The sequence below is a fragment of the Aphelocoma coerulescens genome, chromosome 9 (assembly GCF_041296385.1).
Source record: "Aphelocoma coerulescens isolate FSJ_1873_10779 chromosome 9, UR_Acoe_1.0, whole genome shotgun sequence".
In the NCBI taxonomy this organism is placed as follows: domain Eukaryota; kingdom Metazoa; phylum Chordata; class Aves; order Passeriformes; family Corvidae; genus Aphelocoma; species Aphelocoma coerulescens.
Genome location: NC_091023.1, coordinates 18189192 through 18214927, shown reverse-complemented (window position 1 = coordinate 18214927; position 25736 = coordinate 18189192). Strand labels below are relative to the sequence as shown.

Here is a 25736-nt window from a genome sequence, read left to right as displayed (position 1 = left end):
ATGTTGTGTGAATTGGGAGGGGATGTCCCCAGGATGCCCAAAACCTGAGGATGCCCGATGCCCTGAGGGAGGGTTATATCCTAGAATCATATAATAGACTGGGCTGGGTTGGAAAGGACCTTAAAGATCATCTGGTTCCAACCACCATCCCTCAGGTTCCCCATGCCCTGGGGCTGGCATGTGAGTAGGGATGCTCTGCACTCGGGGGTACCACATGCCCGGGGAGAGGGGGAGCAATGAATGGGGGGGGGGGATCCCCAGGACATCCCGCGGGCGGGGGTACCCCCTGCCTGGCGGGGCAGCCGCGTCCCCCGGGTGCCGCAGGACGGCACAGGACAGGACGGCCCGTGCCAGGCGGGGGCGGCGGGGCCGGGGCCCGGGGGGATGTGGGGGGGTCGGAGCGCGGCGGGGGGCGCATACCCCCCCGGCTGGCCGCTGCCTGCGCCTCATTAGCGGGGCCTTTGTTTGCACAGGGCTCGCAGCTCCCGCTTGCCCATGCCGCCGCCTATAAAGCGGAGCCGGAGCCGGCAGCCGGGCAGAGGCGGCGGCAGCGCCCGGCAGCGCCCGGCCCCCCCTCCCCGCCGCCGCCTCCGGTCCCGGTCCGCCCGCCCCGGCCGGCCGGCACCATGCGCGCCGCTGCGCTGTTGCTGCTCGCCCTGCTCCCGCTCCGGCCCCTGCCCGGCCGCGCCGCCCGCCCCAAGCTCGCCCTGCCCATCCGGCCCGACACGGATCCGCTGCCCCCCGGCGGGGCGGCAGGTAGGAGCCCCCTGCCCTACACCCCTCCTTCCCCCTCTCCGCGCACCCCTGGTCCTGTACAAGCCGCTGCCGCACCCCCCGTCACGCATCCCGCGTCGGGCACCCCCTCCCTGCCACCCGCACCCCCGTCGTGCATCGCATGCCTGCACCCCCCGTTCTCTGGCACCCCGCGTTCCGCCCCGGGCCCCCCGGCTGGCCCGAACCGGCACCGGCAGCGCAGCGGGCGGCGGGGCGGTGCCGGCCGGTCCGGGGCTGCGGCAGGGGGGTGCCCGCGGCCCGGAGATGACCGGGACGGCGGTGAGTGGTAGTGGGGTCTCTGCAGGCTGCGCCTTCGGGGGGCATTTCTATGCCCTGGAGGAGACGTGGCACCCGGACCTGGGGGAGCCCTTCGGGGTGATGCGCTGCGTTATCTGTCATTGTGAGCCGGTGAGTGCCCCCGCACACCCCTTTCCCTGGGAGACCCCCCGGGACCCGGCTCTGCTGGGAAGGGGGCTGGCAGGGAGGGAGTTCGACCCCTCTGTTCAATGCACTCCTCTCCTTCCCATGGAAGAGGGAAGTGGGATCCCTTTGGCCAGCCGGACACCTGGATGTCCTCCCCCGCGGCAGGGGGAGGGGAAGGGGGGTTTAAAGGATCAGGCTTCATTCTTCCTCCCCCTCCTCGGGGATGGCCTCCGGCCCCCTCCCTCCTTCCCTCCGAGCAGTTCCCTGAGGCCGGTGCTGGCGGGGCCACGCACAGCTGGTCAGGAGCCTGGGGGCCGTGGGGAGGGGGCCCGGGTTTGGCTGCCGTACAGGCATCTGGGGACTGTGCAAGGTGCCCAGGGGCTCCAGATGGAAAAAGATGGGGGAAGCCAGGCTGTGCCGGGAGGGCGTGACTGGGCACACCTTGGCACGGCTCTCCTGGGGTCTTCTTGGCCCCCCCCACAGCAGAGGAACCACCGGGGGAAGCCCGTGGGGAAAGTGAACTGCAAGAACATGAAGCAGGACTGCCCCGTGCCTGCCTGTCCCCGGGCCACGCTGCTGCCTGGGCACTGCTGCCACACCTGCCCCAAAGGTGAGGAGAGTGGATGCTTCCTTGCAGGGAGTCCCCCCAGCATCCCCCACTGGCCTGGGAAAGGGGGCCCTGCACACCCCTTTGAGAAGGGTTAGTCAATGTGTTATGAAAGTCACCAGTGCCCACGATCTGATGGGCAGGGTGAAGCCCTGATGGGAACAGCCTGAAAGGAATGCAGGGAAGGCGCACAGGGCTAAATGCCCCACCTGTCCATGTGCCTGTGCACAGCACACTCCAGCTAAGAGCCCCATAGTGATTCACAGGGCACATCTCAGTCTGTCTCAAGAGGGGGGATTTACTATTGTCCCCCATTCTGAGCTCTTGGGCACAAGCAGCCTGGTGTGATGGTCTCCTCCTGTGTCCACCCCATGCCAACCTTGCCAGGCCCCCCAGAGAAGAGCCCTGCATCCCGCTTTGACACCTTCGAGTACTTCCAGGACAAGGGGGATGACTTGGACAAGCCCTACAATGACCGCTCCTACCTCAGCTCTGAGGGCCTGGCTCGCGACGATGCCCGCACAGGTGAGCCACCCGCCCAGGCAGCAGCAGTGTGGGGCACCCCCCATGCTCCCCCTCATCAGCAGCATCCCCTCCCCAGAGTTTGTGGCCTTGCTGACGAGTGGCCCAGAGCCATGGCGCCCCACGTCCAGCGCAGTGGCCAAGGCTCGCTTCACCCTGCTGCGCTCTTCCCTGCTCTTCTCCATCAGCTACGAGCGGTGAGTCCTGCCTGCTGCTGCCTGTCCAGCCTGGCACAGCAGGCAGCTCTCTGGAAAAGGGGGGGGATTTAACAGTGTTTGTGCCTCGGTTTCCCTTCTGCCATCCCCCCCAAGGTGCCAGAGCCTTGCACTGACAGAGTGAGAGATTTGGGGAAGGGGGGGCAATGTGCTGGGCTCCAGCCTAGGTCAGCAGCCAGAATTTCGGCACACCCACGGTGTCGGCCCAGCCTCACCCATTTGCCTCCAGGTCTGGACTGGGAACAAACGGGAACGGTTCCAAGGCTCCCGTGGGTGCAGCTGGCAGAACTACTGTGCCACCCTGCAGGCTCTGCCGGTGGGCAGTGCCTTGGCACTGCTGCCAGGGTTCCCCATCCTTGCCGTGCCCTTCCCGGATGCCCGCCAGCAGCAGAGCCTCTCCTCTCCCTCCCTCCTTCCCGCTCCAGTTTCTTCTGCTCTTCCTCGCTTCCAGGCCCCTTTGCATAGTAAAGTGGTGACTAATTTCCAGCTCTGACAGGGGGAGCCAAGCGGAGCCGAAAATGCTCCTTATTTACAGCCTGAACAGTCAGCTCCCAGCGGGTCCTGCCATGGTGCCTTTCCCGGCAGAGACCCCCATCCTGCTTTGTGCCGGTTAGACACCGCTCCAGGATAGGGGAGCCCAGAGAACCCATGCCAAGCTGGCATTTGGCAGGACAGCAGTGTTGGGCTAGTCCTGGAATGGGTGGGCAGAGCCTGGCGCTTGGCACCCCAGGCGAACGTCATCCTTCTCCTGCCCACCCCAAACCCCCGGTGACTCCCCTGTGCCCTCCCCGACACACCCCTGTGCCTGATGCTGAGGGTGGTGCCGGGGGAGGGGGAGGGCAGGCACGTGGCCCTTGCTCACCCCGCGGATGCTCGCAGGCTTGGGCGGCCGAGCCGGGTGCGTTTCAGTGACCCCGAGGGTAACGTGCTGTTTGAACACCCCGTGCAGAAGAGCGCTGCCCCTGAGGACGGCATGGTGAGAGGGGCTGGGAGGGCAGGGGGCACGGTGCTCCTTCCGACCCTGCCGGGTGTGTGGTGCCCCCCAGCCACCGCCCAGCCCTTCCATCCATCAACCACAGCTCTGCGGGATGTGGAGGACGGTGTCCAAAGCCAATGTCCAGCTCCTACGGGGGGAGCAACTCCGTGTATCCCTCATTACCCGGGCACAGCCGTCTGGAGAAGTCCACGGGCACATCCTCAAGCACCGGGCACTCTTCGCAGGTAAGTCCAGCTCTGGCAGGCACACCCAGTGGGTGCCCACCAGAATGTCCCTCATGCCCCTGTCCCTGCACAGAGACGTTTGGTGCCATCCTGACCTCGTTGGACCCCTTGCACTTGGGTGCTGGGGGCATGGCCATGCTGACACTGAGCGACACGGAGAACAACCTGCACTTCATCCTCATGGCCCGGGGACTGCTGGAGCCTGGAGCAAGGGGTGAGAGCGGGCAGGAAAGGGGAGGGAGGCACTGCCCAGACGGGGCTACATAGAGCTGAGGGGGTGCATGGGTCAGCATCTGTGGGGTCAGGATGGGTGGCTCAAGGTGGGTATAGGGGCTGGGGGTGGGGTGGAGGGTGAGGTGTGCATACGTTGTATGTTGGGTGATTTGGGGTGAGCATGGTGGGGAGCGGATGGTGTGCACCTGTGTGGGGTGACTGGGGGTGCTGCAGAGCATATGGGATGCGAGGGTTGTTGTGCAAGAAGGATAGGTTTGTGATGTGGGTGTGCACGGATTCAAGGGGCGCTGGAGGGAATGGTGAGGGTCTAGGCACACAGGGGCAGGCAGCTGGCAAAAAAGTGCCGGGGGGTTGGAGATGGTAGGCACAGAGGGGTGGGTTTCACAGTGGTTGCAGACCCCTGGTCCAGTGGGTCCACTCCCCTCTGTCATGTCCAGAATCCCCCTGGGTCCCACTGAGGGTCCGCATCCTGCACCAGGGCCAGACATTACGGGAGGTCCACGCCAACATCACTGTGGAGGTAAAGCCTTCTGTTCCCCCACGTGCCCCAGCAGCCACGGTGCCCAGAGCACCAAGGCTGATCCATGGCACTCTACCCCCACTGTCAGGACCCCGACTTCGCGGAGGTGCTGAGTGACCTGTCTGCCCAGGAGCTGCAGTTGCTGGTGCAGGGGCAGCTCCGCATTGTGGCTGAGACGGAGGGCCGGCACGCACGGCAGCTGGCTGGCACCATCACCACCCGCCGCAGCTGTGACAGTGAGCGCAGGGCAGGCACCCTGGGGTGCAGGGGGGTTGCTGTGCTCACCTCCATGCCAATCTCACCCACCCCTGTGCCTCTCTCCCCGGGCTGAAGCCATCCAAAGTGTGCTGTGCGGAGCGGATGCTTTGCTGCCGACCAAAACTGGGGCTGTGGGCTCAGCCAAACTGGCGCTGCATGAGAATGGCACCCTGGAGTACCAGGTAAGTGGTGGACACCCATTTCCCTCTCGCAGGTCCCGGGGGTATCTGCCACCCTGGCACTGCCCCTTGGCACTCCACCCACAGGTGCAGGTGGTGGGCACTGCCAGCGAGGTTGTGGGCATCACACTGGAGACCAAGCCCCGGCGCAAAAGCAAGAGGAACATCCTGTTTGACATGACTCCCAGCTACAAGGATGGGCTGGTGAGCACTAGCCGATGCTGGGAGGGGTGGCATAGGGACTTTGGGTGAGTCCCTGTCCCAACCTGCATGATCTCCCACCAGTGGCAGGCCTGGGGTGCCTGGCAGAGCCCCAGCGCCCGCGATGCCCACATGCTTCTACAAAATGAGCTCTTCCTCAATGTGGCCACCAAGGATTGGGCGGAGGGTGAGCTGCGGGGCCAAATCATCTCCCTGCCCTACAGTGGGCTGCTCGCCCGCTACACAGGTACCAGGGACATGTGGGGTGGTAATGGGGGGCAGTGGGGCAGCCCTCCCACACACCACCCACCCCCTCCCATGGTCCCTGTCTGTGCGCAGAGATGCCCGTGGCGTTGGCAGGGCAGCTGGTGTCCCCCCCAGTGCACAGTGGTGCTGGTGGGCACGCCTGGCTCTCGCTGGATGAGCACTGCCACCTGCACTACGAGATCTCAGTGGCAGGGCTGGGACGCCCAAGCGACGGCACTGTCAGTGCCCACATCCATGGGGTGGCCGAGCTGGGGGAGATGGGCACCCGCCCCCACCAGCACAAGCGCCTGCTCAAGGGTTTCTACAGCACTGAGGTAAGGTGGGCACCTGGTCAGGGCACACCGCAGCAGGGGCTGGGCCAGACCTTATCCCCACCCTGGTGCCCCTCTTGCCATGACAGGCTCAGGGGGTGGTGAAGGACCTGGACGCCGACCTGCTGCAGCACCTGGCCCAGGGCACTGCTTTCCTGCAAGTCAGCACCAAAGCACACCCCAATGGGGAGATGCGGGGACGGGTAGGTCCTCATCGGGGCAGGGCACCCCTACCCATCCCCACTGCTGCCTGGGACTGGGTGGCACTGCCTGGAGCAGGGTGGAAGGCACAGGATCACTCTGTTACAAGGTCCCAGCAGTACAGCAGTACACATCAGTGTTCTGTGGTCATGGGAGGTCTCTTCACCAGCCCTGACCACGGAGGCCAGCGAGGCACCGGCATGGGAAGTGACCTCCTGCTCATTGCCCCTCCAGGTGCACATTCCCAACCAGTGCCATGCAGGAGGGACCCGCCTGGCCCCGGGGGAGTCCCTGGGGCAGGCTGAGGTCTCCGAGAGCACCAAGACCAGGGACCTGGAGCAGCTGAAGAAAGACCCCAACTCCTGCTTCTTTGAGGGTCAGCACCGGGCACATGGCTCCCGCTGGGCACCTGACTACGACAAGAAATGCTCCATCTGCAGCTGCCAGGTACGAGCCGGGGATTGTGCTGGAGGGGGCAGCGCCCATCAGTAATGCCCCTCTGCAATGAACCCCATCCCTGCTGTCCCCAGAAGCGCACAGTGATCTGCGACCCCATCTTGTGCCAGCCCCTCAACTGTACCCACCAGGTGCACCCAGAAGAGCTGTGCTGCCCCATCTGTGAAGGTACCTGGGGGATGGGCTGAGGGGTTCCTTGTGAAAACAAGATGGGGGTCCCTGTTGGAGACTTGGCTGCTGGCACCGTGTGCACCCCCTCATGGCCTTCCTCTTCCTTGTAGAGAAGAAGACAGAGCAGGAAGAGCTGAAGCTGGAGCGGGCACGGGACAGTAGCGAGGGTAAAGTCCTTGTGGGCATGGGCTGAGGGGGCAGCTCTGCAAAGGCTGACTCACAAGGGCTGTGACTTCCCCTTCTTCCTCTCCTAGGCTGCTACTTTGACGGCGACAAGACATGGCGAGGCTCTGGCACTCGCTGGCACCCTGTCGTGCCCCCCTTTGGCCTCATCAAATGTGCCATTTGTACCTGCAAGGTGGGTGCAGGTTCCCGACTTGCCCCCCAACCTGGTCTGGCACCTGTGGGTGCTCTCAGTTACCAGGCACCGTGCCTGAGGCTCAAACCAGGGCATGGGACACTGACTGCCCTGTGCCTCCTGTGAGCCCCGTGCCCTCCCTGCAGGGCACCACAGGTGAAGTGCATTGTGAGAAGGTGCAGTGCCCACGGCTCACCTGTGCCAACCCTGTGCGCGCCAGCCCCTCTGACTGCTGCAAGCAGTGCCCAGGTACCTGCACCCCTCTCCTGCCCTCCGTTCTCCCTGTGTAGCTCCCGTGTGCCCCCACTGGCAAGGCCACAGGCGGGCATCCTTCCAGTGTCCTTTCCTGCAGCCCCAGAGAAGAGCGCCCTGGAGCTGGCTGACTCCATGCAGGCGGATGCGCCGCGGGCATGCCGCTTCGGGCGCCGCTGGTACCTCAACAACGAGAGCTGGCACCCCTCTGTGCCGCCCTTTGGAGAAATGAAGTGTATCCTGTGCTGGTGTGTGGTGAGTGTGCCAGCCTGGGGCGGCACCAGGGGAAGGGAAGGTGCCCCTATGCCAGTCCCCAGGGCTTTGAGAATGGGTGGGAGAGCAGCACCCCGGACACCCACTGCACTCTGAGGAGCTGCTGCACCCCAGCCCTGGTGCTCAGCCCCTCTCTCTGCTCTCCAGTCGGGGGAGACGCACTGCCAGCGCCAGGAGTGCCCCCCATCTGCCTGCACTAGCCCTGCCACGAGGGACAACCCCTGCTGTGCCAAGTGCCGTGGTGAGTGCAGTGCTCACACATTGGCACCACTGCCCAAACACTCTGTGGCAGCTCCCACACCTCTCAGTCTCCTTGGTGCTGAGCACAACCACCCCAAGTGCCCTCCTGGCACCCACTGTGACCATCTCTCAGCCCTGCTTTCTCCCCCCAGCCCTGGATGCCCCCTCAGATGCACGGGAGAAGGTCCACGATGCCAAGGTGGAGTCACGGAGCCACTGAGCAGTGACTGCTGCCCGGAGCGGGGCAAGCACTCAGCGCTTGCATGGGGGGGCCCCACTACCTCTTGCCCCTGCTCGTGCAGGGCGGGGGCCACAGAGGAGCACAGTGGGGTGCACGTGGCCAGGCCCCCAGCCTGGGCACCCCATCTCAGCACAACTGCAATGCCAGGACTGCCCTACCCGCTCATGCCAGTGGGCAGTGGCCGGGCGCATGGAGGTTGGGGCACCTGCTGCCCTGCCCCTCAAGCCCTCCTGGCCAGCGGGCATCATGCCCATGTTGTACATAGTGTAAAGTCCCTCTGTCCCCTGTTTGCTGCACCTACCCTGTCTTGGCCGGGTTTCTCACATAATTTATGGTGGCAGTGGATGGGGGTCAAGATGTATTTATTAAAACCAGAGCTATTGCCCACCTGGCTCCTGTCTCTTCCTAGCAGCAGCAGGTACAGGGCCGTGCCCCTGCATCCCGTGCTGGGCACCAGGGGAACTTGCAGGCCCTGGCATTGCTGGGGTTGGGGATGTATATTAGGGGATATGGGGTGTGGAAGCCAAGGCCAGGATGAGGATACCCCTATGGGCTGTGGGGTGGCACTGGAGAGGACCAGAGCAGTGTACAGTGCCCACAGCTGGAGCCATGATGCCAACCTCTGCCCACGGTGGAGGTTGCCAACACAGCTGGAGATGGTGCCTGCTGGCACAGGGACACAAGGACTCTGTTCCCCACACCTCCATGGTGGCACGAAGAGCCCAGCCTGGGGCCCCAAGCCAGCTGCCACCCTTGGAGGCCCTGTCCTGCAGCAGCCACAGCCAGACGCGTGCCCAGGGCTGGGCACAGACATCCCAGCAACCCCAGTCATCCCAGTACAGCTGCACTGGACTAAGGCCTTGTGGGGCCCATGGGAGACCCAATGTTGCCACCTGCCCTTCAGTCCCTAATGTGGAGGACTGAGGGATCTCTGGGGCCACTCATACCGTGCTGGTATACACTGGGATGACTGGGACAGTCAGAGCTATACTGGCTTGTGTTGGGACAGTGCCTGAGCTGTAGGGAAAGTAACAAACACTAGGCTCTACTGGAACAGCAGTAAGGCATAGTGGCAAAACCTCAACACTCTAGGAGAACAATGTTAGCCTACTGGGGCCACACCCAAGGTGATACTAGGCTAGACTGGAGTAGTGGTAGAGCAATAGAAGAATGGCACTGGGGCACACTGGGCTGGGACAAAGCCCTGTGCGCTAGGATGGGTGTCCTGCCCTGAGTACACCCACAGGCACACAGGCGCCTGTGCCAGCAGGGTCGCATCACCTGTGGTGGCCTTGCAGTGTGCTGGTGGCCCACAGCCAGGCACGCTGGTGGCAGTGGGCAGAGCATGTGTCCTGGCACAGGGCTTCCCCTCCGGATGAACATCCCTGCTGCCACAGGGCAGTGCCAGGAGCTGACGAGCAAGGAGGGAGCTCCGTGCCTGGGGATACAATGAGCGGGCAACCCATTTTGTCACCTCCCTGCCTCAAACCGGTTCATGTCGGGCAATGAACCCTCCCAGACTGGCACAGGACATACCCCAGCCCCCAGCCCAGCAATCGTCACCCACCCTTGGGGGTGCCGACGTCAAACCAGAGGGTGGCACCTGGGCAGTGAGAACTAGCCCATTCCTGATCCTACAGCACCAGCCCAGCAGTGCCACAGCTCTGCCTTTCCCTGCACCCAGTTCTTGCCACAAAGGTGCCTCCCTGTGCCCCAGGGAGGAGGGTGAGAGTGGCCCTGCCAGCTGCCCCGGTTGCCCCTGAGCCCGTGGCGGCGGTGAGACAGAGGTCCCGGCAGCCAGCCTGCCATGCCGGAGCACCTTGCCCAAGGATTGCCAAGCTCTACCCGTGTGCTTCTCTGGAGAGGACTGAGCCTCTACTGTCCAGCGAGTTCAGCAACGAAGAGTGGAGCCCATCTCTCTCCCTGGGGGCTGACAGTCCTGGGACACTGAGCAGCATCACGGTAAGGATGAGCTCCCTGTCAGCTTTGGGGTGGTGAGTCCCCAGAGTGCCAAGGTGCCCTGCCCCCCTTGGGCATTGACAGGTGCCCTCATGCCCTTCATGACAACACAGACCTCAGGCACTCTGCCCCCACCGATCTGTCCCCCAGCCAGGCATGGCCATTAGCCTGGGGATGATCGTCTGCAGAGCCCCAGCCCAGTCCTCCCACATCTCACCGGGGAGAACCCACGGGGAAGCAGCGCCCAGCCCCACGCCAGCCCCTTGTACCTGTGGGAAGAGGGAGCAACGTGTCCCAGGGGAAAGTTGGCGCGTGGTCACCCTATGACAGCTTTTACCCTCACCTGCACCCACTGGTTGCCCACGGGTGCCATCCTGGGCAAAGGCCACTGTGGACGGGGCACAGCCATGGGACAGAGTTCCCGGCCGGACTCCCCTTGACCCAGCCGGGCGCTGGGTGCCCGGCGCTGCCGGTGCCGGTACCGGGAGCCGCCGGTGCCGGGCGCTGCCGGCGGAGGCGGAGCGCGGCCGATCCCTCCCCCGGGCAGTGCCCCGGGCCCGCCCCGCGCGGTCCGGGAGGAGCTGCGGCCGCCGCGGGCACCGGCAGCGGCAGCGGCACCGGCACCGGGACGGCGCGGAGCGGAGCGGCGGCAGCGGCGGCGGCACCATGGCCTCCGAGAGCGAGGCGCAGCGGGCGCTGCAGTATGAGCAGACCTTGGTGAGTACCGGGGGCACCGAGCGGGCACCGGGGTAGCACAGGATGCGACAGGGCGCGATGGAGCACCCGGGGGTTTTGGGGGTCTGGAGGTGCTGCCCTGCTCAGGGCGGCAGAACTCCGCGGTGCCCTGTTTGGGGTGCTGTCTCCTGTTTGGGGTGTCACTCCCAGTCCCCCCGGCTGTGGAGGAGCCCAGCTGAGCCCCCACTCCCAGGGCAGGACTTCTGCACACACCTCACCACCCCCTGCCAAAAACCCTCCTCACTGGGAAGGGATGCCCACCCTGTGGGGGTCCCAGAGGCGCCAGCTGGGCACGATCCTCTCCCCCGCACGGCATGTCCCGGCCCTCTGCCCCCGAGATAACGTATCTCCCCCACCTGCAACCTTAGCCCCGTGTTTACAACTCCTTTTCCTCCGAGGCCTCCCCACTGGCACCAGTGTGTCCCGTTGTCCTGGGGTGTCCTCCTTCCCCCCTGTGTCCCCAGTGACTCCACTGCTCTCCACTGCCCACGGCCCCCAGCCATCACGGGCAAAGGTGCTTTTCCCTGGCCTCTACTTGGGACGGTGCCCAAGGCGGACGGTACTTTGCCCTGGCAAAGGCATGCGGACAGGCAGGGCCAGGGAGGTGTGCAGGGAAGCAGGGACTGCGTGGCCACAGAGTTGTGCCCATGGCTGCCCAAGAGAGTCTGAGCAGGTTGCTGTGTGCGGGGCGGGCCCTGCTGAGCCTTACCCACCCAGCATGGGCTCACGGGGCAGCGTCAGGGCACTGCTGCTCTGTATACCCTCTGCATTGCCTTTCCCAGCACCCAAACCCTTCTTCTGGTGGTGCCCCTCAGTGCTCACCCCAAGCCACCCCTGCCCCGCCGCTGTCAGGTGGCTGCAGGACACCAGCTGGCCATGGGAACCGCGGCTGTGCTGTCATCTCCACGACCTTATTGACCCCACGGTTCTTCCCGGCAAGGCTGAGTCAGGGAGCAGTCGGGGGCAGGAACAGGGGCGAGCTGTGGCGGTGCCTCTCCCCGCCGCCGGCTCCGGACGGCCCCCCTGGGCAGCCTGGTCACGGTGGCTGAGCAGAGAGGCCATCCCAGCCGGGCACCACGGGGCGGAGGAGCCTGCGGGCAGCGCGTGAGGGGAGAGGCACGCTGGGCTGGCATCAGGGCAGCCGTGCTCGGCATCAGCAGACTTTGCCCTCCTTTTCTTTGGGTAGGGTAGCACCCATGCCCTGAGTGCTCCATGGTGCCCATCCCCATGGCCTCTGGGCTCAGTGAGGCTCATGAAAGCACCTGGGGCTCGTGCGTGAGGCTGGGTGCGGGCTCCCGTCCCATAGCCTCACACCTGAGTTGTGGGAGCTGCCTGGGCACGTGCTGGGCAGGAGGAGTGCCCAGCCCTCCCCAGTGCATCTGAGCCACCACCAGTTCCTGCCAGCACCTGCCAGGAGGGTCAGGATCCAGCTGGAGCCTGGCATGGGCTGGTCTGAGCTGGACAGCCTGGAGACAGCTCTTGCTGCCTGTGCCCACAGCCAAGCCATCACAGCCGGGCTGCAGGGTTGTGCCCAGCCATGCCCAAAGGTCTCTGTCCCTACCACATGCCCTTCCCCTCCCCAGATTTCACCAGCCCTGGGATGCCATCGCTCTTAGGGCCCCAGACCTAAAGGTCTCCCCAGGCATCCCACCCTGGGGTCCTCATGCTGGACAGGTGTCTGTGGGAACCCCTGGCATGCCGAGGGTGCCAGGGTGCACATCAGCCCCAGTGTCCCCCACATGCCAGGCTGTCATGGCAGGGAGCAAAAGGCCCCGTGGGGGGGATTAAGCTTGACAAACTGCCCTTGTTCATTGCAGAGCCTCTCAGGGTGATTAGAGCCCGGCTAAGACGGGTAGCGTGACACACACCCCCTGGCCTCTGCCTGCCCACTGCCAGCCCAGAGGACCCCCCACTCCCTTGCCTTTAAATATCTCCCCTAGGGGAAATTTGGGGAGAAAGGTTGGCCGGCATCAGCCATGAGGAGGTGGGCACCACTGCCAAGCAAGCTCAGTGCTATGGGACAGGCTGGCACGGGGACACGGCAGCACCAGATGCCAGTGCCCGCCCCAGGCGCAGCATCGCCCGGGCACAGCAGGCACCATGGGCTGGCAGTGCCCAAGGGGCTGTGGCACAGCCGGTGCCTGCAGTGCAGGAGCCCAGGACCAACACAGCGGCCTTGGCCCCTGCCCGTGTCCCCGAGTGCCCCCCGCCAGCCCCCCCTGTGCCCGCTCCCTGCCCGCCCGGCACTGTGATTGTTCAGCTGCTTCACGGCAGAGGCCGGAGTCCCGGGGCTGTTTGTGTTTCAAAAGGCCTTTGTGGAAAAATAACTGAAGCGGAGGAGGAGGAGGAGGAGGAAGGAGAGAGCCCACCACTGGCCCTCACAGACATGCCAGGGCTGTGGGCACAGGAGCTGTGGCTGCTCAGCACTGGGCACCCCTGGGGGTCCCACGTCCTGCCTGTGGGGCTGTGGCATGGGGTGGGCATGGGGTGGCAGGTGGCAGTGGGGTGGCACAGCCCCTTTGCTCGTATCCCCGTTGTTGCAAGTGGGGTCAGCTCCAAAGTGAGGCAGAGGGGGGGCAAATCCCACCACCCCCAACCAGGCTGGAACCTCTGGCACTGGGCATCCCACCGCGTGCCCCAATACCTGGCAGGGCAGTGTGGCAGCCCCTGGCACAGCCCCAAGAGGTAGACACAGAGGTGGTTTGGGGAGCACTCAGCCTGGGGCTGCTCTTATCTTGGTTTGGGCTGGCCATAGGTCAGCAGTGGGGCCAGGCAGGCAAGTGCTTGGCAGGGTGACAGCACTCCTGGGGTGACGGCCCATTTCATCTTCCAGAGCAAACAAGCTTTTTCTGAAGGGAGCCTTTGAAAGCAAGACCCCGTGTGGGGCCGGGGTCCTCCTCTGTCAGCCGATGCTGGATTTGGCCCCTCAAGGTGGTCATGCCCTTCCCCCCAGCTCTTTTCCACAGGGCAAGGAGCCACTGAGCCCATGCTGAGCAGGAGTTTGGGGGAAAATCCGTGCCAGGATAGGGTCAGCAGTGGAAACTAGTTCACCCTCCTCTCTCTGCTTACATCCCCACCCTCCCTCCCGCTGCTGGGCACAACCGGGGTATTAGACAGCAGAGAATCCACCCGGCGCCACTCTGGCTGCTTTCTGCTCTCTACCAAAGGGACCTGGGCAGGAGCGCTGCCCCGTGAGAAGTGCACCTTCACGCCATCCCCACGGGGAGTTGTCATGTGCCAGCAGGCCAGGGGGCTGCGAACAGGACCCGGGCATCCAGGGTGGGCACTGCTGCCAGCAGCCGGGGCTGGGCTGCCCACGTGCCCAGCGCGGTGCCCACCCGTGGCGTTGCCCCTCGGCCGGGCGCCGGCACGGGCCGTGCCGGGGAGGAGGGCGGCTGTGCCCCGGCTGGGCAGCCACGCGCTGCGCTGGCACGGCACGGCGGGCGGGCACGGCATCAGCATGGGGCTCACGTTGTCCCGACGTGGGAGCCTGGCAGGGCCCCCACAGCCCTGAAGCCTCCCTTTGTGCCGGGCCAACCTCTGGCGCTTGGCATTCAGGTCGTGCGGGGGGAGTGAGACGGAAACCAAGCAACCGAGTCCTTGGCAGTGCCCGCCAGCGCGGGACAAATGCCCCCGGCTCAGTGGGGAAGACAGGCACAAAGAGCTCCTGGCCAGCACAAGGGGCACTGCCAGGGCCACCCCCTGCCAGAGCCAGGCCACGTGCCACAGCCAGGCAGGAGGCACCCGAGGAAAGGGGGTGATTCCTATGTGGGCACAGAGCCACTCACACCCCTTTGATCCCTAACCCCCTCTTCACAGCCCAGGGACCGCCCTGGGCCTGATGTTGTGCCCCCTCCTTCTGGAACTGGGGGTACATCCTGTCCCTCACTGTCCTCCTGCCTCTCTGCTGCCAGCTGAGACCAGCCAGCTCGTGTCACGTGTGACCTGCCAAGGCTGCTTTTGGGGGGGTATCCCAGCCCTCATTGCTCTTAGCAATGTCGGGGTATGGTGCCTGCAGAGTGCCAGCACAACCCCAATACCAGCCCTCAGAGAGTCTCCTGGCCAAGCTGGCCACGGTCCCATCACTGGAGGCCCTTCCCCACCCTCCACCAGCACAGTCCGGTGCCCGGGGCACCTGGGCAGGGCCAGAGACTGGTACTGACTTTTCGGCTGCCTGCTTTGGGCACGTGAGCAAAACAATCACTATCGATCCACACTCACCTTATCTGACTGGCTCCTTCCCACGCCCCGAGGGCAGCCGGGCACTCCCACAGGCACCTCCACCCCTTTGCTTTGGGATGACATGCCTGTTCCCTCACCTGGCAGGCCATGCCAGCATGCCCACTGCTCCCCTGACTCAGTTTCCCCACTTGGGTGCAGGAGCTGGGGTACCAGCTGCCCTGACACCCCTGCCTACTCCTTTTCCCCCAGATGTACGGGCGTTACACGCAGGACTTGGGCACCTTTGCCAAGGATGAGGCGGCCCGGCTGCGGCTGCAAGAGGGGGACACCCCCCGGCCCCGCCGCCCCTCCGAGCTGCTGGAGTACACCCAGGGCCGCTGTGCCCCCTGTCGTGGTAAGGGTCACCGGGATATGGACACGGGTGGGCACAGCCCCACGGCGGCACAGTCTGGACACGGCTGCCCACCCCACCATGGTGGTGTGGGTAGGGTTTCTCTGGCTGTCATGGGACACCGGCGCCGAGGACAATGCCACCTGCCCGCCGGGCAGCAGGGACACAATGGCCCGAAATAGCCAGGCACGCTGCAGGGACTGGGGGCCCCCAGCCCCTCTACCTGGGGCCATGCCAGGGAGGCTGTGCTGGTGGGAGGTGCATGCCCGGCGGTGCCGTGTGCGACTGTGCACAGTCAGCTGGCTGTGACAGCTGGACACAGAGGTGCTCCTGCACCAGACGGTACCAGCAGTGCTGGGTCAGTGCTGCTGGTTGTGAGCATCTGTGTTGCTGTCAGCCTGGCTCTGCCACCTCAGTGTGCCCATCCCTGGGGCACCCAGCCCTGAACCCGCCCTTGTGTCCACAGTCTGCGCCTTGCAGTGCCAGCGGTTCCTCATCTCCAAGGTGGGTGAGGACTGGGTCTTCCTCATACTGCTGGGGCTGGTCATGGCACTGGTCAGCTGGGCCATGGATTTCGCCATCGCCACGTGTCTTCAAGGTAAGCAGGTACCAGTGGGTTCCTGGGACCATGGCAGGGCTGGGAGTGGCCGTGCCATAGGGCCATGCCGTGTGCCTTGCCACCCACCACCCATCTGACCGGCTGTTCCCACAGCTCAGAAGTGGATGTATGGCGGCCTGGACACCAACGTGCTGCTGCAGTACATGGCTTGGGTCACCTACCCCACTGTGCTCATCACCTTCTCAGCTGGCTTCACCCAGATCCTTGCCCCCCAGGCCGTGGGTAGGGCATCAGGGGGCTGCCTGCACCCTAAACAGGGTGTCCACTCCCTGGGGCTGTGCCTTGGGAGCTGCCTGGGTGTCTTCCTGAAGGTCCTGGGGGTCTTTCTAGGGACATGGGCTGGTCTTCAGAGGATCTCCTGGGGACTAGGGTTTGGATGTCATCCTGAGCTGTGGGGTTGGGGGTCTTCTAAGGCCTATGAGAGAGGTCTTCAGAGAGTGTCCTGGGAGTTAAGGGGTGGATGTCCTCCTGGGCTATGAGGCTAGCAGGCTTGGGGGTCTTCCTAGGGCTAAGAGCTGATCTTCAGAGGGTCTCCTGGGGGCTATGAGATTGGGGTCCCCGTGGGGCTATGGGTTGAGCTGTGCCTACATAATCATGGGGCTGTTCCTGATAACTGTACTGTGGGAAGTGGTGTCTGGGATCTCCCTGTGGCAGTGGGGTGTGGCAGAGCATCAAGGATTACCCCCCAGAACCATGGGGCAGTGTCCCCTCTTCATGGCTGTTGGTCAAGGCCACCCCCATGTCACCAGGCTCAGGGATCCCCGAGATGAAGACCATCCTGCGGGGCGTCGTGCTGAAGGAGTACCTCACCCTCAAGACCTTTGTGGCCAAGGTGATCGGACTGACATGTGCCCTGGGCAGCGGCATGCCCCTGGGCAAGGAGGTGAGGGCAGTGCCTGGGGCAGGGTGAGCAGGGGCCAGGGAGTGAGGCTGAGGGCAATATCCTCAGTCCCCCTGTTGTCCTCTCAGGGTCCCTTCGTCCACATTGCCAGCATGTGCGCAGCCCTGCTCAGCCGCTTCCTCTCCCTCTTTGGGGGCTTCTATGAGGTGAGCAAGGCAGGCTGGCCCCAGGAGGATCAACCTGTGCCCACCAGCAGATTTGGCAGTGCCTGGGATTGGGGGGACAGTGCCCACTCACTCCTGTCTTCCTCATAGAATGAGGCAAGAAACATTGAAATGCTGGCAGCTGCCTGCGCCGTCGGTGTTGGCTGCTGCTTCGCCGCCCCCATCGGAGGTAGGGTCACCCGGGGCCCCCCCACACCCCCTGCACCTCCCGCCCAGGCAGCAGGGTCCACCTGGCGAGGCAAGCAGGACCCCCAGGACAGATGGCCTGGGAGAGGGCAGTGCTGCTCAGCAGGGAGGAGCAAGGGAGGAGCGGGCACCATCGTCCCAGATGCGTAACGTCTGCTCTTGTCCTCTCCCCTGCCGCCCTGCGCTCCAGGGAGCTCCCCACTCCAGTCCCGCTGAGCCCTGCCCGTAGGTTGGTGATGTGTCTGACTCTTTCCTTGCCCTTTGCCTGCTGCCCCATTTGTCTGTCTGTCCATCTGTGTGCACCTCACTCCATCCCAGTGCTACCCTTCATGTCACTGCCCACATGCCTGTGCTACCCTCTCGCTCATGCAGACTCGTGCTTGGCCCACTGTGCCGTGTCCACTGCGCCCAGCTGGGACCAGCCACGTGCTTTGCCAGGGAAGCCCTCGAACTGCCCCGTAGTGTGTCCATGGGGCTGCCAGCCCCCCATGGGCTGTGCACGAGTGTGGACACAGGGTGGGAAGCATGCCAGGCACCGGGGCCCTGCCTAGGTCTCTCCACCTCCCTTGTGCACTTCTCCCCAATGCCAGGCGTCCTCTTCAGCATCGAGGTCACCTCCACTTTCTTTGCCGTCCGCAACTACTGGCGCGGCTTCTTCGCTGCCACCTTCAGCGCCTTCATCTTCCGTGTCCTTGCCGTCTGGAACAAGGATGAAGGTACCTCAGGCAGGGTGAGGGCACAGGGGTCGCCTGCCCAGCCCTACTGACCCCCGCCATCCCCCAGAGACAATCACGGCACTGTTCAAAACCCGCTTCCGCCTCGACTTCCCCTTCGACCTGCAGGAGCTCCCTGCCTTTGCCGTCATCGGGTGAGTGCGGCCATCCCAGCACCCATCCTATGGCCCCAGGGGTGGCAGTGGCAGCACTGGTGGTGCTGGTGGTGGCAGCAGGACACCTCTTCCCTTGGCTCTGCCCAGGATCGCCAGCGGCTTCGGGGGTGCACTCTTTGTCTACCTCAACCGCAAGATCGTGCAGTTCATGCGCCGCCAGAAGACCATCAACCGCTTCCTCATGAAGAAGTAGGTGCCCAGCAGTCCCCAGCAGCAGGATGGTGGAGCTGGGGCTACACCAAAATCACCCCCTGCCCTGTGCCGCCCTGCCAGGCGCCTGCTCTTCCCTGCCCTGGTGACGTTGATCATCTCCACGCTGACCTTCCCACCCGGCTTTGGACAGTTCATGGCTGGCCAGGTACCTGCCATGGGGTGACGCACAGGTCCCCACCCCAGGGCCACCACAAGCCCCAGCTGACCCCTGCCCATCACCAGCTCACCCAGAAGGACACCCTGGTGACACTCTTTGACAACCAGACGTGGGCCAAGCAGGGGCTCAGTGATGAATTCGAATACTTGGGCATTCTGGAGGCCTGGCACCATCCCCGCTCCAACATCTTCATCACACTTGTTGTCTTCATCCTCATGAAGGTGGGTGCCTACTGTCCCTGTCATCCCCAAGGTACCACCAGGAGCTTATGGAGAGGATTTCCTGGATGCCACCAGGGAGACGCCAGATTGTTGCCAGAAAGGTGGCACCAGAAGGCATTGGGTGGCTGCTTCGAGAGTCCACCAAGGTGTTTGCTGGGTGGTGCTGGCATGCCATCAAAGAGATCTTGGCTAAGAGCCACCAAGGTGCCACCCGGGAGGTGCTGGCTGCTTGCTCCTAGGTGCCACCAGGGAGGGGCTGGCCAGATGCCACCAAGTACCACCAGGGAGGAGCTGGCAGGGTGCCCCTGGGAGGCGCCCATGCCCCATGGCAGGGTGTGGTGCCCACGTGCTGCTCTACAGCACCTAGATGAGGGTCACAGCAGGGACAGGAGGCAGGGCTGGGTCTGGAAGGGCAGCTAATGGGTGTCTGCCCTGCAGTTCTGGATGTCAGCCTTGGCCACTACCATCCCAGTGCCATGTGGAGCCTTCATGCCCGTCTTCGTCATTGGTGAGTCCCTGTACCCTGTGTGGGCACAGTGGGAGGAGGAAGCCACTTCGCAGCCCACACTGGGCACCTGTGGGTGCCTCCAGGTGTCCCCTTCCCTGGCAGCATCAGGCAGAGGAGAAGGCGTGAGGCTGGGCCAGGTGCCAGGAGAGCCCTGTGCCCGATCCCAGCCTGTCTCTTTGGGCAGGGGCAGCCTTTGGGCGCCTGGTGGGGGAGAGCATGGCAGCCTGGTTCCCTGACGGCATCCACACAGATAACAACATCTATCGCATCGTGCCGGGGGGCTACGCCGTGGTGGGTAAGCACTGAGCTGGAATGAGGACACCATGGTGGGCATGATTTGGAGATGCTGCCCCACAGCTGAGGTGATGATCCCCAGAACTGGGAGTGATGCCACCACTGGGGATGGTCCCAAGGGTTCCGGATGTGGTGGATGCCTTAGATGGGGGAACCCAGGGTGGGGACATAGCCTGGTGGGCAATACCTGACAGCCCCCCTCCCTGTGTCTCCTGGGGGTGGCCGCAGGGGCGGCCGCACTGTCGGGTGCTGTCACCCACACGGTGTCCACGGCCGTCATCGTCTTCGAGCTGACGGGGCAGATCTCGCACATCCTGCCTGTCATGATCGCTGTCATCCTGGCCAATGCTGTGGCCCAGAGCCTCCAGCCCTCCCTCTACGACAGCATCATCCGCATCAAGAAGCTTCCCTATCTCCCTGAGCTGGGCTGGGGCCACCACGAGTGAGTTTGTGTCCCTTGCCCCAACCCCAAACCCCTCACTAAGCACAAGGGGAGGGGATGGCATCACTCTGAGGCCACTGCTCCCCTTCCTGGGCAGGAAGTACAACGTGCGGGTGGAGGACATCATGGTGCGGGATATCCGCTATGTCACCCTCAGCTGCAAGTACCGGGACCTGCAGCAGGTCCTGCACAGCACCAAGATGAAGAGCCTGCCACTGGTGGAGTCAGCTGGTGAGACACAGGCAGGGGGTCTGCCGGCATCCACAGCAGCTGTGGAGTGTGCCAGGATGGGGGGTGGGTGGCAGAGGGAACATCAGGAGCCAATGTGGCCCCTTGCTGTGTCTGGCAGAGTCCATGATCCTACTGGGCTCCATCGAGCGGACACAGGTGGGGGCCCTGCTCAGCAACCAGCTCAGTCCCCACCGACGACTCCTGAGCTTGCGGCAGAAGGTGCTGTCCGAGGATGGGCACCGGCTCTCCGATTCCAGCATTCGCTTCCAGGTGAGGGATGCAACTATCCTGGGGGATGCCCAGTCAAGGTGCCCCCCACCATCACCCTACCGCCCTATACCCCCCCAGATCAACACAGAGACCTCCTCAGGCTCCCCTGCCCGCCCCGCACTCCGCAAGCCCCTGAAGCCGGCGCTGAAGCGGGTGCCAAGCAGCCCGGCTGACAGCCCTCCAGGTGAGTCTGCATGTGGCCCTCCTGGCCCCCCTGTGTCCCCCCCACTGACACCCCCTCTCCACCCACAGCTGGCACTGCTGACCACACTGGCATCGCCCTCAAGAGCCTCTTCTGTGCTAACACCTCCGCAGAGCCCACTGAGGTGAGAGCCTGGCCCTGCACATCCCTTCCCATCCCTGCCTGGCCCTGCCTGGCCCTGCCTGGCTCTGCCCAGCCCTGCCTGGCCTTGCCTGGTCCCTCCCAGCCCTGCCCAGCTCTGCCCTTTCTTATCACATCCCTTTCCATCATTTTCTATCCCATCCCATCCCATCCCATCCCATCCCATCCCATCCCATCCCATCCCATCCCATCCCATCCCGTCCCGTCCCGTCCCGTCCCGTCCCGTCCCATTCCTGCCCATATCTCCCCATCCCATCCCATCCCATCCCATCCCATCCCATCCCATCCCATCCCATCCCATCCCATCCCATCCCATCCCATCCCATCCCATTCCCGCCCATATCTCCCCATCCCATCCCATCCCATCCCATCCCATCCCATCCCATCCCATCCCGTCCCGTCCCGTCCCATCCCATTTCCGCCCATATCTCCCCGTCCCGTCCCGTCCCGTCCCGTCCCGTCCCGTCCCGTCCCATTCCTGCCCATATCTCCCCATCCCATCCCATCCCATCCCATCCCATCCCATCCCATCCCATCCCATCCCATCCCATCCCATCCCATCCCATCCCATCCCATCCCCTAACCTCCGTCTCTCCCATGGGCCAGGCCCAGGCCGCAGCCTATCCCAAGGCCAAACGCGTCCGCATTTCCATTGTGGTAAGCTGCAGCCAATCGCAGCCTGGGCACAGCTCCTCCTAGCCAATCAGAGCCTGGCAGGAGTTCTCTCAACCAATCAGAGGCCTGGCAAGATTGTGCTTGGCCAATCACGTTGGGCCTATGTCAGTGCAGTTCATTTTGGATGATTACGATTCCGTCCAGCCGATCCTGGTGTGCACTGCCCGTGTCCCAAACCTTCCCAGGAACTGGGACACGGAGCCTCCCAGCAATCACAGCCATGGGATCTGCCCCACTTTGCTCAGCCAATCATGGCACACCTTGCATTCTCTCCACCAATCACAAGCTTGGCTTGTCCAACTGTGACCAATCAGGGTGTGACCAATGTCCTGTCAACCAATCATGTTACTTGACCTGCCCATGTGCTGCCTGCACCCCGCCCGCGTCCTGCCTGCACGTGTTGCCTACACCCTTGCTGTTCCCTGCCTGTACCCTGCCTGCACCCTGCCTGCACGTGCTGCCTACACCCTTGCCATTCCCTGCCTGTACCCTGCCTGCACCCCGCCCGTGTCCTGCCTGCACGTGTTGCCTACACCCTTGCTGTTCCCTGCCTGCACCCTGCTTGCACCCTGCCTGCACCCTGCCTGCACGTGCTGCCTACACCCTTGCCATTCCCTGCCTGTACCCTGCCTGCACCCTGCCTGCACGTGCTGCCTACACCCTTGCCATTCCCTGCCTGTACCCTGCCTGCACCCCGCCCGTGTCCTGCCTGCACGTGTTGCCTACACCCTTGCTGTTCCCTGCCTGCACCCCGCCCATGTCCTGCCTGCACGTGTTGCCTACACCCTTGCCGTTCCCTGCCTGCACCCTGCCTGCACCCTGCCTGTGTCCTGCCTGCAGCTGGCGTGTGGATGCACCGCCTGCCTCCCTCAGGGCTGCTCCAACACATCTCTCTTGCAGGAGGAGATGATTCTGGGTGACAAGATGACCCCAGCAGAGGTGAGGGGTTGGGCAGAGACAGGCAGGGCCCTCCTTCTCAGAGGGATCCCAGACATCCCAAAGGGGTGCCAGAGCATGAGGTGGGCATGGGGAGGTAGAGGGGGGATAACCCAGATTTCTCCTTAAAACTGGGTGGCGGGAGGATGGGGGGGCCCTTGCTGGCACCTGTGGGGAGGCCATATCCCTCACCCTGTGCAATGGCATCTCCCCAGATACTGGAGTGGGAAGAACAGCAACTGGACCAGTTGGTGGACTTCAGCAGTGCCAAGATTGACCCCGCACCCTTCCAGTTGGTGGAGCACACCTCGCTGCACAAGGTGCGCCTGCACCCCACCCCACACCCCCACCCGCAACCCCCAGACCCTCAACTCAGCCCCCTCTTCCTGCAGACCCACACCATCTTCTCTCTGCTGGGCCTGGACCACGCATTCGTCACCAGCATTGGGCGGCTGGTGGGCATGGTGTCCCTCAAGGAGGTGAGCAGGTGGCGGGGAGCCTGGAGGGGCACAGAGTGGCACCTGGAGCTGTTTGCCCACGGGTTTGGGGTCCCCGCAGCTGCGCAAGGCCATCGAGGGCTCACTGACAGGCAAGGGGGTGAAGGTGCGCCCGCCGCTCGCCAGCTTCCGCGACAGCACCGCCAGCACCACCGAGGCCGACACCACCGCCCTGCGCCAGCTCTGGGACCGCCACCAGCACCACCACATGCCCCGCGAGGCTGGTCCTGGGGGCAACGATGATGACGACACCCCCAAGGGCCAGTGAGACCCTTGAGATCCACCCCCCCATGTCCCCAGAAGCCACAAGGGCCCCCTGGCAGGTGCCGGGGGATGCCCACCCTGAGCCCACTGCCGCCAGGTTCAGCACAGGAGTGGGCACCCTCAATCCAGTGTCGCTGCCCCCTCCCTGTTCCAGGGACCAACCGAATGCCCCCCAGCCAGCCCCTGCTCCCCAGCTACCTGCCAGCTCTTGGGGCTTCCCATTTCACTACCTCTGTACCCCCCCAGCCCCTGGTGCCCCCCAGAATGGCCACTGCCCTCACACCCTCCATGGGTACCACAATGTCCCTGCTCAGGGTGGCATAGGGGGAGAGAAGGGCATCAGGCTGGGGTGTCCACGGGGACATGGATGGGCACTGCCCCCTGTGCTCAGCACCTCATGGCTGGGAACAGGGGGTCCTGCTGCCTCTCTGCCGTGCACATCTCCCCATGTAAATACAGAGATTTTTATATTAATTTAATAAAAGGACTTTATAAACAGAACTGGAGCACTGAGGGGCTGGAGGTGGAGAGGGGCACAGCCTGTGGGCACCATCTGAGCTTCACCACAGTGCTGGGGTTGGCATCACTCAGGGCAAGGAGCCTTTTGTCACCCAGTGCCACTCACAGCGTGGCCTCACTGCGGTACAGCAGCTGTGGGGGCTGCCCAGGGCCAGCACTGGCGCGGCGCCGGGCAGTGATGACCAATGTGCCAGTCTCGGTGAGGGTGCAGCTCACCGACAGCGGGTCCGTGTCCTCAGGCAGCTGGCACTTGTGGGTGAAGGTGTCACAGACGGTGCCATCCTCAGCCACCTGCGGGGAGGCAGCACCGGTGCAGTGGGACATGATGGGGCATGGTGGGTACACAGCACATTCCCAGTTACCCCACTGCTTCTAATGGGACAATTCCCAGTCACCCTGGCTCCAGCAGGGAGTTCAACAGGGAAGATCCCAGTGACTCAGGGGCAATTCCTAGTTACCCCATTGCCAGCAGGAAGCAGGCCCCAGCTGCCTGAGTCTTGGCTTGTGGGGTAAATTCCAGCTACTCCAGTGCCAGCAGGGACCGTTCCCAATTGCCACCTCCAGCAGAGAATGCAATGGAGCAGGAATTCCCAGTTGTCGCATTCTCAGTGAGGACAGTTCCCAGTTACCCCAGTACAGGAGAGGTGCAGTAGGGCAGGAGTTACCTGTTGTCCCATTACTGGGGCACGGCTCCCATTTACCCCAGTGTCAGCAACAGCTGTTCCCAGTTACCACCCCATCCCTGCCACCCGCAGGAGGGGGTGTCATGGGACAGGACTCCCACTGTGCCATGGCTGGGGGGGATGCTGCCCCCTCAGGTGCCTCACCTTTTCTGCCTGGATGGCGACATGGCAGTTGGAGGTGGTCACCACAATGTCAGGGGGCTCAAACTGGCTGACGTCGGCCACCACTTGGTAGGTGTCACCCTGGGCACGCACCCAGGTGCCCAGGCTGCAGGGGTACATGGCACCTGGGGACTCTGTGGGTATTGGAGGGCTGCTGGGCATGGGGCCACAATGCCCAGGATCTGGGGCACTGTGGGGTGTGGGAGAGTCTGGTGACACTGGGGGAGGGAGGACTGGGGGTAGCAGGTGACAGTGGGAGTTTGGGGATATTGAAGGTGCTGGGGGATTGCAGGGGGGAACTGGGGATCCCAGGGGTATGGGGGTACTGGAGGCCTGGAGGGGTACTGAGTGGTCTGGAGGCACCTGAGGGCACTGGGAGATTCCAGGGGCACTGGACAACGTGAGGACAGCAGGGGAATTGCACAGGAGGGTGAAGACACTGGGGATGACCAGGAAAGCCTGGGGGAGTGGGCTGGGGGAGATGGGGACACTGGAGTTACTGGGGGTGTACAAGAAAGTGGGGGCCTAGCAGGTGACATCAAAGGGTGTGGGGCACAGGGGAGCTGAGGACATACGGGCAGCCTGGATGGCCTGGGTTGGGGAGGAAAAGCTATGGGGGGGGTCTGAGGACAAAAGTAGGATCAAAAGGGTCTGGAGAAGGGGGAGGAGGCAGCACAGTGGTCCTGGGGACAGCAGGGACACTGGGGTTATTGGGGACTTACAGGGGGAACACAAAAGCACTTGGGGAGTAAGAGCTGGAAGACAGTCCAAAGAGCCATAGGGCACCTGGGGGGCAGTCAGGGTTGTCCCCTGAGCCCCCCCAACCTGTGCTGAGAGGAGGGTCCCAGGCTGTCCCCAGGCACAGGTCTGCTGGTAAACCCTTGCGGAGACCATCCCCAGGGTAGCAGGGCTACCCCAGGGTAGCAGAGCCCCCCCACCCTCCATGCCCTGTACCTGGGTACCCAAACGCCTCATGTGCCCGTGCCCCAAAGGGTCCATGCCGCCGGTCGCCCTCGAAGCGGGGTTTGCCGTGCCCCTGCCCGTAGGCGCTGAGGAGCTCAGCACGGTACGTGGAGGCTGAGCTGCGCGCTGCCATGGCGCCTGCTGCCCGCGCCCCCCGGGGCCCTGCCGTGGGGAGGGTCCAGCCGCCCGCCAGCCACCACCGCCAGATGCCCATAATTAGGCACCCTGTCCGCAGGAATGCGAGATAAGGGACGAGGCCTCCGTCACCCCGTGGGGCCGCGGAGGGGGATGCATCCCTGCCACCGCTGGCCTGCCACCTCCTTGCCCCCCACCTGCAAGAAGAGGCGGCCGGCGCAGCGCTCGCACAATTTACTTTATTCAAGACCTGGCAGGACGGAGGAGGGGGTG

The 25736-nt window shown here is 64.1% G+C and overlaps 3 protein-coding genes across 6 annotated transcripts; 2 read left to right on the top strand and 1 right to left on the bottom strand.

Moving 5' to 3' along the window:
• The first annotated feature begins 1148 nt into the window (after positions 1-1148).
• Positions 1149-8303, top strand: CHRD (chordin). The gene is made up of 22 exons (XM_069024309.1): positions 1149-1182; positions 1681-1807; positions 2192-2329; positions 2406-2523; positions 3421-3517; positions 3621-3762; positions 3836-3976; positions 4434-4516; positions 4605-4752; positions 4850-4956; positions 5041-5157; positions 5239-5401; positions 5494-5735; positions 5822-5935; positions 6168-6380; positions 6464-6557; positions 6671-6727; positions 6815-6918; positions 7065-7167; positions 7271-7425; positions 7591-7684; positions 7836-8303. Exons 1-22 carry the CDS (start codon positions 1153-1155, stop codon positions 7901-7903), a joined length of 2655 nt encoding a protein of 884 aa, XP_068880410.1. The 5' UTR covers positions 1149-1152; the 3' UTR covers positions 7904-8303.
• Positions 8304-10472: 2169 nt separating this feature from the next.
• Positions 10473-23502, top strand: CLCN2 (chloride voltage-gated channel 2). Of its 4 annotated transcripts, none has more exons than XM_069024244.1 (23): positions 10473-10600; positions 15050-15194; positions 15658-15789; positions 15904-16032; positions 16560-16693; positions 16780-16857; positions 16966-17044; positions 17652-17777; positions 17904-17929; positions 18038-18139; positions 18347-18541; positions 18980-19049; positions 19234-19344; positions 19572-19785; positions 19883-20016; positions 20135-20286; positions 20365-20470; positions 20539-20612; positions 21236-21286; positions 22205-22243; positions 22456-22560; positions 22633-22719; positions 22799-23502. In XM_069024244.1, the coding sequence occupies exons 1-23, from the start codon at positions 10550-10552 to the stop codon at positions 23003-23005; spliced, it is 2547 nt and encodes an 848-aa protein (XP_068880345.1). In that variant the 5' UTR covers positions 10473-10549; the 3' UTR covers positions 23006-23502. The 4 variants fall into 4 exon arrangements, with proteins under 4 accessions (XP_068880345.1, XP_068880343.1, XP_068880344.1 ...); XM_069024242.1 differs by having other exon boundaries at positions 18224-18541; XM_069024243.1 differs by lacking the exon at positions 21236-21286 and having other exon boundaries at positions 18224-18541.
• LOC138114599 (heat shock protein beta-7-like) lies at positions 23456-25509 on the bottom strand. Its single transcript, XM_069024247.1, has 3 exons — positions 25320-25509; positions 24348-24499; positions 23456-23811 (listed from the first exon to the last, which is right to left on the bottom strand). Exons 1-3 carry the CDS (start codon positions 25459-25461, stop codon positions 23623-23625), a joined length of 483 nt encoding a protein of 160 aa, XP_068880348.1. The 5' UTR covers positions 25462-25509; the 3' UTR covers positions 23456-23622.
• Positions 25510-25736: the final 227 nt, after the last annotated feature.

What these genes read in the sequence shown, in the direction of transcription:
- CHRD (XM_069024309.1), top strand. Translation starts at nt 1,153, where the DNA reads ATGCGCTGCGTTATCTGTCATTGTGAGCCG. An exon ending in CTGCCCCTGAGGACGGCATG is followed by an intron (nt 3,518 to 3,620) that starts GTGAGAGGGGCT and finishes CATCAACCACAG; the next exon opens with CTCTGCGGGATGTGGAGGAC. An exon ending in CCAGCTACAAGGATGGGCTG is followed by an intron (nt 5,158 to 5,238) that starts GTGAGCACTAGC and finishes ATCTCCCACCAG; the next exon opens with TGGCAGGCCTGGGGTGCCTG.
- CLCN2 (XM_069024242.1), top strand. Translation starts at nt 10,550, where the DNA reads ATGGCCTCCGAGAGCGAGGCGCAGCGGGCGCTGCAGTATGAGCAGACC. An exon ending in CGTCTGGAACAAGGATGAAG is followed by an intron (nt 17,778 to 17,903) that starts GTACCTCAGGCA and finishes TTCGACCTGCAG; the next exon opens with GAGCTCCCTGCCTTTGCCGT. An exon ending in CCCGGCTGACAGCCCTCCAG is followed by an intron (nt 20,471 to 20,538) that starts GTGAGTCTGCAT and finishes CTCCACCCACAG; the next exon opens with CTGGCACTGCTGACCACACT.
- LOC138114599 (XM_069024247.1), bottom strand. Translation starts at nt 25,461, where the DNA reads ATGGCAGCGCGCAGCTCAGCCTCCACGTACCGTGCTGAGCTCCTCAGC. An exon ending in TGAGGCGTTTGGGTACCCAG is followed by an intron (nt 24,500 to 25,319) that starts GTACAGGGCATG and finishes CAATACCCACAG; the next exon opens with AGTCCCCAGGTGCCATGTAC. An exon ending in TCGCCATCCAGGCAGAAAAG is followed by an intron (nt 23,812 to 24,347) that starts GTGAGGCACCTG and finishes GCCTCCCCGCAG; the next exon opens with GTGGCTGAGGATGGCACCGT.